An 18,367-nucleotide genomic window follows, 5' to 3' on the forward strand; every position below is an offset into this window, starting at 1 on the left:
TAGTCCCATCATCTACCTCTCCGTGCCAGCCGCCCCTCCTGTCTCCCAACTGAGCCATCAGAGCTGGGGGTCCCTGAGGTTCTGAGGGTCATCTTAATGAGATCCCCCTCCCCCCTCCACCACTGGGCTCAGTTATCAGATCTGCCTCTGTTCTGTGTGTCTCCCTGTGAAATGGGCCCAGTAGGGCAGAGTGAAGGTTAAAGTAGGAAGCCAGAGAGCCACCTGGTGTCCCCTTGACCCTGTCCTGTGAGGGGGGACTGCAATTAGACCAGGGGCTTCATACCCCCTTCAAGGGCCTGTGAGGAGTGGGCTCTGCCTGAGACACCACCACTCCTGGTCCAGGCTGTTCAGGACCCTAAGAGGTCAGACAGTGGGGCCTTGATCATAAACTTTATGAGCAGCTGTTTCAGTAACGGCCCCAGTCGCAAACCCACCAGCAAGAGTGGCCAGGCAGGGTGGGGCAGGTGGGAGCCAGACCCTCCATGAGCACAGAGCTCATTCTGCTTATGGTCTCCAAGGGCAGGCAGAGATGGGCCCCTGGCAGAGTTTCAGATGGGGGTAAGCAGGAAGAGACTGGCCAGGGTCCCCCTCACACCCAGACTGCCAAGGGAGCTCCATGATGCCTCACCCAGGTTTAGCACAGGATGGGGGCAGCTGCCAGGAAGCTAGGAAGGCAAACCATTCATTCTTGCAAATGAGTTGCGCCCCCTCCTGGGCCCACAGATGACACCTTGTACTAATGGGTGGTTGTTCTTGTTAAGTATCATCAAGTTGGTTCCCACATAGTGACCCTGTATAGGGTTTCCGAGGAGTGGCTGGTGAGCTTGAACCACCGACCTTGCAGTTCAAATGGCTTTGCAGTCTGGTGCATTAACCCACAGCGCCACACCAGGACTCCTTACTAACGGGGAAGCCCCATTTATTGACCATCATGCATGGAGCCAAGAGCAGGTGGGCTGGACACCTCTTCTGACAGGAGTGGATGGAAGGCTCGTGACCATACAGTGGCCATGTCAACCCTCTGCTCAACTTGGCTCCAGGGGCTCAGCCCCTTCTCAGCTCTGTCCCTCCACAGCCGAGACACCAATTTCCTGGAAGAGCTGGGATCCAGCCCAGCCCACAGTGAGGGGTGGGCAGACAGAGAGCATTCTCCACATGGGTCATGTGGCGTGGTAACGCAGAGACGGGGGTGGGAGCGGCATGGGCAGAGGACAAAGGCGTTGTCATCAGCTGAGCAGGGGGGCAGACCTGTCATTTGTCACCGTGGGCTTCAACTGGATGTGGGCAAAGGGGTTCCTGCGGGGAGAGAAGGGTGTCAATGTGGGCTAGGTAGGCCGTGCCCCTGGGGGTGCCCCCTACAGACCCGGCACCAGGCAGCACACTAGACTCAGAGCCAGGACCCCCAAAGCCACACCTCGACCCACCCCAAATGCTCCAGGCACCCTCCCATGGTGGGGTAGCAGGTGGACTTTTGCCAAGTAGGAACAACTGGGCTTGACCTCAGTGAGACCCCCAAGCAGAGTTAGGGGGCCACCTGTCTAAAGGCTGCTGCCCTCCTGGGAAAAGCATCTGAGCTCTGTAGCGAAGGACACACTGGGCAGTCACATGACCAGGCTGCACACATGGAGGCAGACAACAGGCAGAAGGCTGGGCATGCAGAGCACCAGATATAGCCGCAGGTGGACTTGGGTGGAGCGAATGCCCACAGTCCACTGCAGGACCAACCCCTCCTCAGGCAGACACTGGTGTCTCCCACCCCCATGTCCCTAGGGCCACAGCTGACAGACACACTGGACTGACAAAGGCAGAGATGGGAAAGATGACACAGAAGTGGGCTGGATACACATCCTCACAACATTGCTCCTCAGAGGGTCCATCGGGCAGGGGGCCCGGCAGCTCCAGAAGTAATGTCACGGCATGGTGACACGCAGCCTCTGCCTCAATAGATGCCCAGTAGAGGCGGACCGGCTCTGAAGCTGTTATCTGGAGCAGGGTTGCTTCTGGTGCATCTGGGGGCTAGGCATCGTCCTGTATGCCTGGAGGAGACGTGTGGGACAGGGCCAACATCTCCCTGTGGTTCCCAGGAACTTGCCCTGGTGGTGCTGTGGGTTAGGCACTAGACTGCTAACTACAAGGTTGGCGGTTCAACCCCACCAGCCGCTCCATGGGAGAAAGGTGAGACTGTCTGCTCCCATATTCAGTCTTGGAAACCCTACCCAGGGTCGCTGTGAGTTGGAATCCGCTTGATTGCAGTGGCTTGGTTTTGGTTTGTACCTTCTGAAAACTGAAATTCCGGGCAGGGACAGTTTACCAATAAGGTCAACGGACGGCTTCCCATCTCCAAGACGTCGTCTGAGCTTCTCGTAAGAGTAACTAGTCTTTCACTTAGTCCTGATTTAGAAGGCCAAGTTCAGCCCCAGCACGGGGGGCTCCGGCTCCCTTCGGCTCACACCACAGCCTCTCTGAGTTAGCTGAGGCCATCATCACAACGGCAGGAATGGCCGTGGCCTGCCTGCCCTTAAGGTCTCCAGGTTCCAGGACATGTCTATGTGGCCTTGGTCTCTTGCCAAGTCATGGCCAAGTGGGAGCTTGTGGGGGATTAGACCTGGGAGCAGTGGGGGACACCCTGGCCCAGTACCAGGAGAGCCAGCACCATGGACGGTCCTGTGATAAAGAGGGAGAATGTGGCCTGGCGGGTGCACGAAGACAGTGGGGTAGTGACCATGGGGATGAAGGTTCTCGGGCAGTCCAAGGTTGCTGCAGTCTGTCAGCACCACACACTCTAAGGTGGAACCACGGATCCTAACACTGAGAGACCACCAGGAACCACACGGGTGCTTGTGGATGGGTTCCCCTTTGGGTGTCCCTAGAGCTGCCGTGACCATCACAGTGGGCAGCTCTGGAGACCAGAAATGGAGTCTCTGATGGACGTTCAGGAGGCTGTGAGCCTGGGTCAGGGTGTGGCTCCTCCTAAGGCCTGAGAACTGGTCCTGCCCCATCCCACCCCCAGCTTCTGCTGGTCCCCCCAGCCCTGGGCGGCGTCACGTGGCATCTGTCTGCGTGTGACCGTCTCTCCAGCTTGCTCCTGTGCGACACTGGGGATTGATAGCATCGTCAAACAAGACCCCACCCCTGCGAGGCTGCACATACAGGAGCTGGACTTCGACAAGGCTCTTTGAGGGACACACTCCAGGTGGGGGCAGAGTGAGATAGCTCCAGTATCCAGCTAAAGAAGAGGCACAGGTCTCCAGGCTAGCACCAGCAGGAAGGTAGCTGGGGGTCCAGATGGCACACATGGATGTCTCTGCAAACTGGAGTCATATGGCTCCAACTCAAAATCTTCCTAGAGCTGAATGCACCGGGATCCTTTCTGAAGAGGTTCGTTCACTAAGAACAAGATTCCTAAGTGCAAACCAAGATGGTCGCCCATCTCCTCTCGGAAGGGTCACCTCCTCATGCAGCAGGCGAGACTCCAGCCCTTCTGGATTGGAGCCAAGGGGGCACTCGGGGTTCTGACAGATGTCCTCCAAGCCCCCAGAAGGTGGCTCGGACACCCTTGTGGAGTTGCCCGGCCAGGGCCACTGTAATGGGCTTGTAGAGCCTTCATATGGTGCTCCAGGGCCTTGGCAATGTCTTCCGTGTCCCCCAGGCCACTGCCCACACCAGGGGAGGTGGTGCAGGCAGAGGCTGGGCCAGTCTGGTCACCTGCCAGTTCAGAGGGACCTGAGGGCTTGAGTCCGTGGCTGAGAGGAAAGAGGTGAGGCCCTGTCTTAGGTCACTCTCGGGAGTACTTTCCTATGGAACTTTCCAGAATCCATGCTGCAGCTATGAGATCCAGCTCCCTGGTGACCCTACAGATTGGCTGACGCCCCAGTCACTGAACGGTGACCTTGTGAGGGAAGGGAAGGGTGCTGACTGGGAGAGGTTGTGAAGACCCATGAGAGGGGGTCGAAGGCGGGAGGCTGGGAGGGGGTCAGCCTGGACCAGCTACAGAGGGACGAGCCAGAATCACAAGTCCTATCTCTCCTGAGTGGCAGGTCACAGCCACCACGCTGTCTCCAGGAACCCAGTCCTGGTCTCAGCAGCCCCCACCAGCTCTGACCCATTCCCCCAGCAGTCAGTATGTGAAGGAACACACAGCCACCAAAGTTGATGCTGCTTGGTGGGATGCCCCCCCCCCCATTGGATCCCAAGCACCCAGGAGAGGGCAGGAAGAGGAGGCCGGCCAGCACTGGCTGCCCCGCAGGTGAGCGAGAGACAGAAGCAGCTAAGTCAGAAACCGCAAGCTCTAAGACAGAACCAAGAAAAACCACTTTCCAAGCCCCAGGTGGGATTGAGGGGTCTGCGAGGGCCTGGAGCATCAACCCTCGGCCCTCTGCCCAGTCCAGAGTCACAAGAGCACAGTGACTGGCCCGGAAACCCACGGCCACTTACTAACTAGTCAGGCTGTTCAGAATCTGGCCACTTCCACGTCCGCACTGCAAGGAAACACAAGGGCTCATTGGAGGGGGCAGAGAGTGGGGGCCATGGATGGGGTCTGAGGCTGCATGAGGAGGACGCCTGCTGCCTGGGGGAGACCCAGCACCCCGAGCTTGTGGCGCCAGATGCAGGGGGGAGAGTGGGTCTCCCACCATGCGGAGGGACTCTGCGCTGAGGGACACACCCCAGAGCAGGCAAGGTATCCTGGTTCCCTCCTGGACCAGGTGCCAAAAAGCCTCATTGGTTCCCAGTGGTCCATCACCCTGGGCAAGTGGGAGTCCACCCCAGGGGTGCCCAGTCAGAACAAGAAGAGAAATGAACTGGGAGGCCCCATGCCAATGGCCAGCGCATCTCCCAGCACAGGAAACTCCCCAAGCTGCTCTCTGCTGGCCCCTGGGGGCTCCACACGGTGCCCCCAGACACAGCAAGGAAGTGGAAGGAGGCGCCAAACCCAGCTCGATGCAATAAATAAAACTTTTATTCAAACAATTGACTGCAGTACAGGGCACAATTCAGATTAAAAAATAAAGAAAAAGGAGAAAGAAAAAAGGAAAAAATATTTTCAGCACTTTACATCTTCATACAAGTTTTGCTGTTTTGTGTCTACATTCATCCATTGAGCATGGAATCCCCTGGATTGAAAATCTTTTAGCAAAATGAGAATACCAACACGGAAGGTTCTTTCTACATAGGTCCATGTTCGGCTTTGATTTCGTGTTAAATATAAAACAGGGTCTGTCTGGGTCTTGCTCTGTTTCTCCTTCACTAATCCTCCCGGCCGCAGCCAGGTCCACGGACAGGCAGGTGGCGGATTTGTTAAATCTCACCAGGAAAGGGTGGACCACGGCGTCCCCACCAGCTCCCACCAGCCGGAAGGGCTCAGCTGGACAGTTGCCCGCTCCCGTCTCAGAATTCAGTGGGTGTAGAAACAATACCAGTAGCCACTGAGTCCCATGTGTTTGTTTCTAAAGTTACCAAGACACACAAAGAAGACGAGAGTGCTTAGCGAGGGTCAGAGCAGTACCACCAGCTTGTACCCTGACCGGAGCCATGGGGCTGGGCGGGGTGTGCTCATGCCCATGCCACCCTCCCGGGCCAGCCTGCCCACCAGGCACACCCTGTCCTGGGTGGGCGAGTGTTCTTGACGTGCGTCCAGGCTGGTTAAAGAAAAGATTTCAAAAAAGTGGGGGAGGCGGGGGTCTTGGGAGGTCTTTGGAATGTCCGTGTGCGGCTGGGCAGCGCCTGCTGTGAGCCCCCGCCCCTCGCGACAGTGAGGTAGGGAAACCCTGCGTGAGGACACCTTCGTCCACCTTTGGGTCGTGCCCTCGGGAGGCGGCAGGACACGGGGCCTTGCCTGGCGGGCTCCCTCACTGGGCACAGTGGCTCCTCAGGCCTTGGTGGCCGCGCAAGCCCTTGGTGCTGCCCGCCCCTCGGTGCTGCCCCCGGGCGGGCTGGGCGGGCTAGGCAACCCCAGAGTCTGAGCTCCTGCCCTCTCCTGCCAGCCGCCACGCCGGGAGGGTCAGACGCAAAGATAACAGTACATACACCGGAGTCCATGCACATCAGTTTTGTTTGTCAGGAAAAAAAGGTCCTTTTCCTGCTTTTCAATTTTTTTTTTTTTTTTTCTGTTTTTTTCTTGAAATTTTAAACCTAGCTCACAGCGAGCCTTAGAAAAGGGGGAGTGTGTTTTGGACACCATGGGGTGCCGGGCAGGTGGGGGCCCATAGCGGTGTCAGCTCGGGGGTAGGTGGGGGCGACGGCATGGGGGTAGGGCAGAGCAGCACCATGGATCCTGGGATCAGAGTCGGGTCACAAGTGCGGTGAAGAGAGAGAACAACCCGGAACCAAGTAACGAGAGCAGAGGAGACCAGAGGAGGCCAGACAGAGCAGAGGCTGAGGGGGGCGCGGGAGGGGGGAGGAAGGGATGGGGGAGCAGACGGGGAGGCGGTGGCAAGCTCTCCAGAGCAGCGGCTGTGCGTGGTCCACGTCCTCACACTGTGGATACCAGTGTGCCACTGCCACTGTGGATAAAACACAGGAGAGCTGGCAGCCTGACCGCCCACAGCATCCTGCTCAGCTGCTCTGCAGGCCACAGACAGCAGGGAAGATGCCTGAGGCCAGGACAAGGGCCCCCAGTGGCCAGGGAAGGGGCAGCCTCCACCAGGCCCTAGGCATGGAGGTCCAGAAAGAACGAGCAGGGAGCTGGGTGGGGGCAGGGACCAGGCCGCGCTCACTGCGGTGAGGCCTCACAGGTGAGAAGGCACAGGTGTGCCAGTGAGGGACAACCACCCTTCCCGCAGCCAGACCCCAGCACATCTCTGAATAAGCCCCTTGGCCCTGACCTTCAGAGCGCTCTGAGGACGTTTAAGGGTTGTGGGTACAGCATACTGGCGTTACACCTGGACCATCCAGGTATGGATTCCACCTGCCCTAGAGGAAAAGCCACCCGCCCACCCGCCATAGTGCCAGTACTGAGACTCTTACCTGCTTACAGACCTCGCTCCATAGTCATCCAAGCCCTGGGGAGCCAAAGAGAAGTGGGTCAAGGCTGGGGCTCGGGCGGGGGCTCTGTCTAAGCCAGGGCCTGGGCAGGGCTGAGTGTGGTGGGAAACGGCAGCTCCTATCCAAACACTTGCAGGCCAGGAGGACTCAGCCCATGGCCCCCAAGGAAGCCGGGAGCAGGCTGCTGTAGACCTTGCAGTAAGCCCTCCAAAGCTGAGCCTTCATTAAGCCACAGGTCCCCCGACCCTGGACACCCCCTACCCCAACACCAGGAGTGTTGGCCGATTCAGTGGAGGTGGGAGAGGGGGAGGGGGCTCACCTGGGAGAAGGCGGGCACGGCCACACTATAGGGCCTCTGCTTGAAGGTGCTGGCCGTCTGAGCCGGGAAGGCGCGCGAGGATGTGCCGTAGTCAGGCGGTGGGAGGGCCAGGTCCTCCTTGTCCAGCAGGTTACCTGTGCTACTGCTCTTCCCCTGCTGTAGGCTGCGGGAGCCGAGGAGGATCGGGGGCCTCCGGGTCAGCTGGGCCCCACCACTGCTGGCCCAGTCTGATCCAGAAAGCCGCTGGGGGACATGCTCGAGGACTCCTGGGACCAGTCTGCTTCCCCTGGGCCCGCCCTCCCTCAGTTCATGACAGAGATTCTTCCAACTAAACTTCCCAAGGTTCATGAAGCTGTGTGTCCTATGGGGTGTTTCCCACCCCCAACCATGGGCCATCGAGGGACCACCCCTCACAGCTCCACTGCTGGTCCCACCTCTTGGTCCCATCCCACCCAACTGGTCACTGCGGAGGTGAAGAGTCTAGAAGCCTAACCAAGCATCCACATGCCTGAGCCTTCATCACAGAGCCCCTCCCAGCTGAGGCCACCACTGCCGCCCACCCCAGGTACTTACCTCATGTGCAACCGGTCACTGACATCGCTGTCCAGGACTCGGGTGTAGGAGAAAGGGAACCAGCCCCTCCTAAAAGAAAAGCCCCCCATGTAAGAGGGACTCGGTTCTGTTGAGGCCTCTTCCAAGCCCCCACTGGGGACCCTGGGCTCCAAGGTGGAGCTGCCTGCCCTGAGACCCCAAGTCCACCAGCTCCCTGCAGGCTGTGCCCTAAGAGGGGGGACGCTGACCCCCGATGTCTGTGGAAAGGACCTACCTCACCAGGAGTCTGGCAGCACCAGGCCCCAACAACCCAGAACTCATGTCAGGAAAGTGGCTGGGGCAGAATGTCCCACCCCTCGGAGTCCCCTCACTTGACAGCCCCCTGCCCTCTTGCTGAGAGAGCGAGCTGAGCGAAACTGTTGAGTCTGGTTTTACTGCAAGGTGATAAACACGATGGTGTGATGGGACAGGAGCCCCAGCCCCGGTGGTGTCCACAACGAGCACCAAGTGGTTTAATAGAAGTCACCAGGGGGCAACGCCCCTAACACACTAGAGTGCTTGAGACAAACGTGAGGGTGCTGAGACACAGAGGAAAGCCGCGAGGGCGGCTGGAAGGGTTCAGACTGAAGTCCCAGTTCTACTGTTCACCCCCTGAGCAGTCTGACTAGGTGCCTTAGCCGCCCTGAACCCTGACTTGCCCACCAGCAAGATGACCCAACACCAGCTCTGGTAGTGTAGTGGATACGAATCGGGCTACGAACCGCAAGGTCACCAGTTTGAAACTACCAGCTGCTCCATGGGAGAAAACTGAGGCTTTCTGCTCCTGTAAAGATTTATAGCCTCGGAAACCCTGTACAGGAAACCCTGACTCCGCGGCACATAACAACAACATACAGAAGTGACAGAGAACTGCGGTGACATCAGTTCCCCAGGCTGGTGGGTCCATGGTTGAACCTGAGATCACCCTGGGAACCACACACCCACCAATGGCCATGCTGTGTGTTAGGATGCAGGTACAGGGTGGCCCCGTGCCCCACATCTGAAAGACAACAAGTTCCTCAGCTAACCAAAAGGGGGGGTCCACCCAGAGGTACCTCAAATCAAAGGGCTGCTAATCTGCTCCCCAAAACCATTCGCTGAAAACCCTACGGGGGTGCACATGGGGTCAGCATGATCCAGAATCGACTCCTACAAAGCCCCCACTAACACGCAAGTGGAGACCACAGAGATCACTGCCCCTCTGCTAGTGAACACAAAGGACCATGAGCATTTTCAGCAACCAGGTGAGCTCCGGGCTATGGAGCCTGTGAACGGGTGTGGTGGCCCTCGCCCACTCACATCTTGGTCTTCTCACTCTCGCCGTAGTGCCAGCCATCACGGGCCTCGGGTACCAGCAGGGTGATCAGGTCGCCCTCCTTGAAGCTAAGCAGGGTACTATTGTCTCCCGCGGCATGGGAGAAGATGGCCTTCACTCGCATCCGGCCGTTTCGCTCCAGGCCTGCTGCCATGGAGCTTGAGCGAGGCAGCGTCTTGTTCTCGGCTGCCAGGAAGACAAGGAGGGTGAGTGTGGCCAGCCGGGCTGGGACCATGGTACAGACACTCATTAGATCTGCTGTTCAGGGTCCCCTTAGCAAGAGCTGGCACGCTACACATGTCGGCAGGCTGCTTTGTGGACCACGAAGGCCTCAGCTCCTAGTCTCTGTGTGGTCGTGGGAGTTAAGACTCTCAGAGAACCTGGCTCTGCTGATGTGGGTCTATCCCACACCTGCCATGAATGAGCTTGTGGGTGGGGGGTGCAAGAAAAGAGTGGGGAGGGGGAGGCAGAAGAACTCGGGAAATGTGACCCTGGCCCCTCCACAAACTGGTCCTTCCTGATGCCCCCTACCTGCCCCCAACACTGACTCAGTGACCACTCACTGCAACAAAGCCACACTCAGGACTTGTGCTAAAAGCCAGAGACTGACTAGGGGATGGGGCTGGGGACATCACAGTATGCATCTGTCACACAGGCGCCACATCACCCACACACGCATATATGTGAGCCTCGGGCCCCCCCAGAGCCTTCTTACTGGTGGCGTAGCTGTTCTTGGGGGTCACGCTCTTGCGCACGGGCAGGGTATTGGAGTACGAGTCACTCAGCTTGCTCTGAGGCTGTGGAGGAGACAGGGACTTGGGCTGGGTGGCCTTGCGGTCAGACCAGGGGTTGTAGTCCTCACTGTCAGGGCCCGAGACACCATTCATGACGGGCGCACCATCTTGGGCCGACATGCGCTGTGAAGAAGTTAACAGGCAATGTTGCTGGGGACCTGCCCCAGGTGAGAACTTCAGCCCTAGGGCACCCTCGGGTTCCCCAAGGCTGAGCACTCACCCCCACAAAAGGAGCCAGCTCTGGGGGCACAGGCAGGGGCTTGGCCCCCGGAATGGGGTCTGAGATGACCAGGTTGGACTTGGAGGCCGACAGAGCCCCTGGCAGGATGGCGCCATTGCTGCTGGCCATCTGCTGCATCAGCTGGACAGCACGGTCAGGAATCTTGTTGGGGTCCGCGCAGGCCTGTTGCCACAACGGCAGCTTCTGAGCTAGAAGCTCCTTACCCTGTGGGGGAGGAAGAGGAGGATGGGGGTGAAGGAAATGTCCCATTGACCTGGGGCAAGGACAGGCGAGGGACTTACTGCTGACCCCGCTGGGCACCCTCCCCCTGGACGCGTATGCTCAGCCCCACCCGGCACAGGCTCAGGGTGGCCCCGGAATGGACCCCCCCTCCCTGGTAAGGTGCTGGGAGAGGCACACTTGGCCAAAGCTGGGGCTGCTTTTCATCAGGGGGGTGTCTTCAGGTGAGGCGGGCCACCTGTGAGCCCAGGTTCGGATCCACTAATGAGGGCCAGCTCCCCACCCCGGGGCAATGTGGGAAAGGGTGTGGAAGCTGCTAGGAGCCATGCTGTTGAGGGAGCCATGGGTGGGGGGCATGGGGCTGAGGAGAGCCCTGTTACGTTCAGGCCAGCTGGTGGGGGGTACAAGGAGACAGAACCCCAATGAGCGTCTCTCAGGTAATCTTAGACAGCTGTTCCAGTCTGCCCCCAAGGTGCCAGGTGTGGGGGGGCTCCACAGCACGTGACCAGTCCCCTCCCTCTGGCTTGCACGGTAGCCTGGTCCCAACACCCAGGTGACCGGCTGACAAAGGCTGAGGGGACTGGACTTGGGAGGGGGTCCGGCTGTTGTTAAGTAGAATCATCTCCTATCCATTCAGGACAGGGAGGCAAGATGTAGCCCAGAGCCATACTGGCCTCACCCTTACACCCTGCAGATGCTTCGGCATGGGCCGGAACCAAGTCCTAGGAGCTGAACCTTCTTCCTGCTCCATCGGGGCAGTGGGCAGGCAGGGGGCTTTGCTGCTCCTCATTCTGCCATTGCTACTGGAGCACAGGCCACGCCATGGGGCTGGTCTACCACTAGAGGCCGCTGCTGCCATGCCGTGGAGCTGCGAGTGTCTGCAGGCCCTCACCCGTACACTGCAGGGTACACGGCGTCTTGCAGCAAAGACGTGGGCTGCAGATGTAGGTGGGAGCTGGCCAAGTTCCCACACCTGCCCCCCACCCCCACCCCCAACTCGGGACGCCTACAGTCACCCCTCCCAGCAAGTGGCTGTTGTGGCACCTCAGGGACAGGAACAGAAGGGAACACACCTGCACACGTGTACGGCTGACAGGCGGGCCCCTCCACACAAGAAGCATGTCTGCTCAGTATCCCTGGGGCTGACAGGGCAGAGCATGTGTGCACACCTGTATGTGTGACTGCATGTTCACACATGTACCAGTGTGTGCACTTGTTTACGTGTGCCTTACACACACATGCATGTGTGCCTGTACCTGTGTTCATGTCGACATGCATGTGTGTATATGTGTTTGCACTTCTGTGCATGTGTCTCAGTGTGCCAAGCTCTGTGTGTGTGTGTGTGTGTATGCCTGTACCAGTGCACATCAACATGCATGTGCTTGCACTTTGTGTGCATGTCTGTGTGCCATGCTGTGCGTGTGTACCTGCACCCGTGTCAACATGTATGCACATACATGTGCGTGTGTGCTTGCACCAATGAGTATCAACATGCATGCACGTGTGTTTGCACCTGTGTGCATGTGTCTGTGTGCACCACTGTGTGTGTGTACTTGCACCCGTGCGTGTCAACGCACATGCACATACCTGTGCAAGTTTGCACCTATGTGCATGTCTGTATGTGCCACACTGTGCATGCATGTATGCAGGTGTTCGCATACATTTGTGTGCGACTGAGGACAAGTGCCAGTGTACGCTCAGATGAACCGCGTACATGTGACAAGAATCTGGGCTACCCCCTCCCTGAGAGGCCCAGGCCCTGTCACCACTGTGCTGTACTCGTGGCAGGAGTCTGTCCTCTGCTCTCGATGCCCCGCCCCTGCACGGAGGCAGGGGGCCTCTGCCTCTGACCAGTACCTGGGTGTTTTACAGTTGTTCCTCCCCCCACCAGCAGAGGTCCATGTCCCAGGAATCCTGGGACAGAGTGTCACCCAGGAGCTGCTGGGCTTGGGGCATCTTAGGAGGAAGCATGTGGTTCCAGGACTCAGGACCATGAGGGCTGAGAGATGTCCAGGGCTGAGGCAAAGTGGAGCCAGGCAGAGCCCACCTAGGGACCCCACACAGGTCAGGCGTGCAGATGGTGAGTGGGGAAGGAGTGACAGGAAGAGCCAGGCCACATGGAGCTGGGGAAAGATTCCAGGGGGGGACAGGACAGCAGTGTGACTGGTCTCTGGAGTGGGGAGGGAGTGGTGTGGAACAGGGGAGAGGGGATGAGCTCCTGGGGCCAGAAAGCTGCTGGCGGCTATCTGGGACCCAGGGTCCAATAGAGGGTCGTGAGAGATGGACACTTCCTCCCAGGACTCGGGGACAGGAGTCTCTTCTGTCCTTGGAAGAACAAGTGTGGCCAGAGGTGGGACCCCAGCACCTCGATGAGTGGAGTCAGGGTCCAGCAGCCACCCCAGGACTCCAGGTCAATGGGGTAGAAAACTGGGGTGCCCTGGGGGGGCAATGCCAGCAGGCAGGCAGGCAGGGACCCTTGCACCCCGTCAGCTTCTAATGTGTCCAGTTTGTGGCCAACTTCCTTGGCCTGCCATTGGGCCCGCCCTCAGTAGACCAGGGCTGGAAGGGCCCAACTCTACCCCATGGACATTCAGGGTGGGATGTCGGGACCACCCTCCTCTGAGGCACCTGGCATCTCATCACCAGAGTCTTACATGTGTCCAATGCTCCATGTAGAGCCCTAACCCTATGGAGATGCTGAAATGCCCACCAAGTTCCCTAGGAGGGCATTCAGCCCCTGGTGGAACCCAGATGTGTCCCAACTCACCTTGGAGTGGTAAGCAGCGGAGTTTTTGGCTACAGCACACTGCTTCTCCACCAGAAAGCAGAACCGGCGTCGCTCCTCGGTCAGGGCGGTCTTGTAGCCGTCCGACACATAGCTCTCCAGCTCACCCTGCTTGTTGCTGATGGCGTCGATGTACTGGGGTGCAGGGGGACAGAGAAGGAAAGGGCCTCAGAACGTGAGCTTACAACTAGTGCCTGACATACAGATGGAACTGTGCCCCTCAAACGTGATAACGTGAGTCCCGTTCCTGTAAACATGTCCCTGCTTGGAAAAGAAGGTTTCCTTGTATTACATCAGTGCGACCATGCACCAATGGAGAGCTGGCTCATAAAAACAGAACAGATACAGGCACATGGGGGAAGAAAGACACCAGGTGACAAGACAGGTGCATCTAGGAGGGGGCTCCAGAAACTTCCTGGGAAAACAGAAAAAAATAATATGTTTCCCTTGTCAAAGCCTGGCAGCACCAAGGCCTCTACCTGACCCAGGCTCTAGGTCCAAATACGGAAGCCTGAAAATACCAGAACCGAGGAATCCATTAGAAATAACAAAGATGCAAGCAGACCTGAGAACCCTCCAGCACCTCAGCGAGTAGGCAGACGAGACGGGCTGTGGGAAGTTAACATTGTCTGCTTAGGTGAACCACAGCGCCTTCTGTCCCACTGCAGGTGGGCTGGGCCATGTGACAGGCTTTGGCCGATGGGCACAGGTGGAAGCAACAGTGTGCCATCTTTCAGGGACGCTAATGCCCTCTGGGCCACTCTGTCCGAGCACTGGGGTGAGTCTGCTGGAAGGGTACAACCGTGGCTGTGCTGGTGGTCGCTGGGGTCCCTGTTTCTGGCCATCAGAACAGAAGCTACAGGGAGCCAAGGCCTCTCACATCTAGGACTTCCTCACACTGGGGTGGGATGAGGGGGTGGCAGGTGGTTCTGATTCTGAAGGCTGGGGCATCCTGTCTCAGAGCTGATGAGAGTCAGAGACAGGGTCTCAGGGACACCCTCCTCTGTGATGTGTGTGAGGTGCGGGCTCTGGGGGCTGCAGGACCCAGATAGACCAGGAACAACATCCATGGGGAGCAGTCTCTCAGGCACTGGAGTCTACGTCCCTACCTCTACTGCTGCCTCCAAGACTAACTCAGTGCAGGTGGGCGGGCTGCTGGCGGGGGAGGAGACCAAGCAGAGCTGACTGTTCTCTGAGCCGCCAGCGCAGCACCCACCTGGCCCCTCGGAGAGCTGGGGGGCTGGCTGGGATGGGGCCTAGTGCCATCATCAGGGCCCAGATCTGCAGCTCCCACACTCCCAGAGCCCTTCTCCTTCCACCCTCACGCAGCAATAGCTGACTACTAGTGGTCTACTGGGCTTGCTCAGAGCTCTCCGCTCCTCCATGCTGCTGCAGAGGCGGGGCGGGGCTTCCTGAGCTGGGGGGTCAGGACTTCAAGAAGCCCAGAAGCTAGGAGGCTGGGGGATGGGGTGGGAGGAGGAACGAGAGATGAGCCCTCCCCCACCCCCCAAGCAGTGCCCACTACTGAGCCAACCTAAAGTCCCTGGAGCTGGGTGTCGTACTGCCCAGGGATCCAGAGGGACTTACAATTCATTCTCTGCTGGTCCCCATGCTTGTGGGGGGAAAGGGGGAGGGCCTCGGCACCAGAATCCCGAAAACAGGCAATATCTTCACTTGCTCAGGGCATGGGGCATAAGTTCTAGGAAAAGCCCCCCACAGTACTGCCCTAGGACGACCTAGCTCCCTCCACCCCCAACAGCACAGAGCCTGGGAGGGGAGGGCGCGAGGAGTCCCGTGACCACAGGCCCGCACCTGGGCTGGCAGACTCAAGGAGGCACCAGGGCCTCAGCCACACGAAGCCTGCCTGACCCCTGACCGGGGTGGAGAAAGCAAAGACTGCTCCCAACAGCCCCCCAAGGCTGCAGTGAAACCGGGTCACCAAGCCCTCTGGGGCTGCTGGCGCCAGGCCCCACCGGCCTCTGCAGACGTTTCTGGGTTTCTAGGCTTTGGGAACGTCCCTGGACGTGGCCCGGGTGTAGGGCTGGCCTCATTAGCAGGCTCCCCAAGAGCGGGTTGGGGGTGCTTCATTTTTAAAACCTGTTTATTTAGACAAGTCTGAGCATGCACAGAGGTTCCACAGAGCAGGGGTGCCACGTCTCAGCAGGGTCTCCTAACACCACTGGACGGGTCACCCCAGGTCATCAGGACACAGCCGGACTTTGGGTACGTGAGGGCAATGCTGTCCACTGCTGTTGTAGCCGGCTGCCCCTACAAGATCCCTCAAGGGGTAGGGGACGCGTGCTACCGACTCCCCTTTGGGAGTCAGAATGACTTCCTAACCTCTTTGTCCCGGACACCAGGCTCCTGACACAGAGAAGCTACCACATGACTGGCCTCTCCTGGAAATGGGGACCCTGGAGGACCTCCATGTGCAGGGTACTCTGTGGGCTGCCTGCCCCTCCCCCGCCACACCCTGCTCCTCCGAGGTGCTCGGTGCCATGGAGACAGCAGCCACTATGGAAACTCCCCACAGCAAGCACTTTCGGCCCACAAATTTCTCCACTTAGTCACCCCAGCTGAGAAGACAAAAGGGATCACAACATATGTCTCCTCTTTACTCCAAAGCAAGCCCGTGACTCAGAGTGGGGGAGGGACCTTCTGGAAGCAGTGCTGTCTGCTCCCTGGCCATCCTTCCTGCATTTCTCCAAAGATGAGCATGTGCTGCCCCTTCCAGCCCCATGGATGAGAGCCGAGCTGGGGACCTGTCGTCAGAAGGAAGGGATGGGAGAACCTGATGCCCAAGAGGCACCCTGGCACCATTGCCAGACTCAGCCACCACCTTCCAAACCAGCCAGGCCGCCCACTGACGAGGCCCACACCAACCTTGTTCCCCACAGAGGAGCTCAGAGCCAGGGCTGGCGCCAGGCAGGGGACAAACCATTCACTGTGTTAAACAATCAGCGGCCGACAGTGTGTGGGAGCAGAACTGCGCTCCCGGGACTTTCAGGGGTGAATTTCTCAGTAGGTTGCCAGGCCTTTTTCTGAAGTGCCTTTGGGTGGACTCAAACCTCCAACCTTCCGCAGAGGGCACATAATGGCTGGCAAGGCCAGAGACTCTGCATCTTATCCAATGCCAGCAAACGAGGAGCTGGCATTCGGCCACACACCATGTGAGGGGCACCCTGGGGAAGGAGCTGGCCACCTCCCTGGCTGACTCTAGGGGATGGAGTCTCCTGATGCGTTCGGGACGACTCCCAGAGTCCATGCTCGTCCAGGTGTTTCCAACGAACCTCCACATTGGTTTCCCTCTGAGTACGGCGCGTGAACTGGCAGTGCCAGGAAGAGTCCGTTTAAAATTAGAACAGCGGCCATGTGCTGGCTCCACCACCCCTCACGGCAGCATCAGGCTCCCAAACGAAGGAGGACCAGCCTCTGCTATTATCTTTTTTGAAGATCTAAATTATGGTGATTTTGTGTTTGCTTTGCTTAATTACACATCCCTTTAAATAGAACTCATTTCTCCCCTTTCTCAGACCCAGATCAAGGCACGTTCGCCCTCTCAAAGAGGCAACCATCGGAGGACCGCGGCCCCAGTGCCGGCCCTACCATCACCTCTGCATCACCGAAAACAGGTGACAAGGATGCCCCCCAGGATTAAACGGGGCCTGCAGAGGACAATGAGACCTCTGCCCCCACACTCCCTGGGCCCACCCCCAGGAGCACATGCCTCTCCTCTCCCACTAGGTCCCCGGCAGGCCACCGAGAGGAACCAGGAAGCGAAACAGCCCACACCCTTCTCAGCACTATTCCTGTGCGGATCAGCAGCTTGGGTCCTGGACACCTAGAGTCCTGTGAGTGGGAGACAGGGGTGCTCCTAGCCCTCCGCCTGCGTGCAGCTAGTGGTCTCCCAGAATGGGGCCCAGGAAATTCTCTGAGGGTGAGGAAAAGGGAGCTAAACCCACATTCGAATCTTGACACTTGAGTCATGGTCACTGGGTAGGGCCAGATCTGTCCATCGAGGGCTTGGCAGAGGGCCAAGACCTCTCATCTCTGAGTACGAACAGGAGAGCCCTAGCTGCTCCGAGTCCCAGTCGATGCCCATTCCATGGGCCTCCCTGGGCACTAAAGATACTCCAGTGCCCCGTTTTCCTATGCCAGGCTGTGCTTGGCACCAGAGGATAGGGCCATTTCCTTCTCCATCCCTGACTCCTCGTGCCAACATCTAGGGGAACATGTGGACACGCTACCTCTCCCCCCACCTCAGGTCTTGCTCCAAGCCTGTCCCAGCAGGAGCATGTCCCCTCTACCAGCACACACACTCATCTGTCAGCCTGACCAGTCCTGGGAGGACGGATGTCAGGGAACCTGTGACCCCAGCACCAGCTGGACAGCCTGCAGTTCACCGCGTTTACATAAAGGTTCTTGTCCCAGTTCCGGCCCAGCGCTCACACCTGTTCCCTGACCTACAATCCAATCCCTCCTTGGGGCAGACACCCCGGAGCAGAGACTCAAGGATCAAGTGTCCTTGGAGCCGTCCTCAATACACAGATTTCATGGAGGGGTTGCCTCCCCAGACCACAGTCTGTGGGTGCTGAGGCAGTAGCCCCAAACTCTCCAGCTGAGACCAGAGTTTCCACTGGCTTCCCCACAAAACCCTGGCAGCCTCCAGTTGGTGGTCACTGGGGAGCTGGGGTTACCGAGAGGGACAACCTGGACCCCCTCCCTCCCTTGGTTTGTCCTGGGACCTGCCGTGAGGCTCTTGCTGCTAGAGGCTGTGCTGTTGGCTCTGACTCATGGTGCCCCGTGTGGATCAGAGCAGAGCTGCACTCAATGAGGTTTTCAATGGCTGATGTTTGAGAAGCAAACAGCCAGGTCTTTCTTCCAAAGCACCTGTGAGTGGGGTATGTCTACAGATGGACCTGTATGAGGTTTGAGTGTACCGTGTGTGGGGTATGCGTACAGATGTACCTGCATGGAGTGTATGTGTACTTGTGTGTGGGTATGTCTACAGATGGACTTGTATGGGGGTGAGTGTACCTGTGTGTGGGGTGTGTCTACAGATGTACCTGTACGGGGTGTGAGTGTACCTGTGTGTGGGGTGTGTCTACAGATGTACCTGTAC

At 58.5% G+C, this 18,367-nt stretch overlaps 1 protein-coding gene across 3 annotated transcripts in view; it reads right to left on the reverse strand.

Annotated features, from left to right (window-relative positions):
* Positions 1 to 1,183: 1,183 nt before the first annotated feature.
* The window catches only part of BAIAP2 (BAI1-associated protein 2), a 58,046-nt gene continuing 40,862 nt past the window's right edge, over positions 1,184 to 18,367 (reverse strand). Inside the window, exons 7-15 of one of the 3 annotated variants that reach the window (XM_006869516.1) lie at positions 13,228 to 13,380; positions 10,221 to 10,445; positions 9,922 to 10,123; positions 9,191 to 9,392; positions 7,874 to 7,942; positions 7,301 to 7,463; positions 6,964 to 6,998; positions 4,435 to 4,478; positions 1,184 to 1,296 (exon numbers count right to left, since the gene is read on the reverse strand). In XM_006869516.1, coding sequence (XP_006869578.1) covers positions 4,451 to 4,478; positions 6,964 to 6,998; positions 7,301 to 7,463; positions 7,874 to 7,942; positions 9,191 to 9,392; positions 9,922 to 10,123; positions 10,221 to 10,445; positions 13,228 to 13,380 — 1,077 coding nt within the window. In that variant the 3' untranslated portion in view covers positions 1,184 to 1,296; positions 4,435 to 4,450. Of the gene's footprint in view, positions 1,297 to 4,434; positions 4,479 to 6,431; positions 6,501 to 6,963; positions 6,999 to 7,300; positions 7,464 to 7,873; positions 7,943 to 9,190; positions 9,393 to 9,921; positions 10,124 to 10,220; positions 10,446 to 13,227; positions 13,381 to 18,367 lie in introns of those variants that run through there. The other 2 variants (XM_006869514.1, XM_006869515.1) reach the window with 2 other exon arrangements.

The sequence above is a fragment of the Chrysochloris asiatica genome, unplaced genomic scaffold, assembly GCF_000296735.1.
Source record: "Chrysochloris asiatica unplaced genomic scaffold, ChrAsi1.0 scaffold00132, whole genome shotgun sequence".
Lineage (NCBI taxonomy): Eukaryota > Metazoa > Chordata > Mammalia > Afrosoricida > Chrysochloridae > Chrysochloris > Chrysochloris asiatica.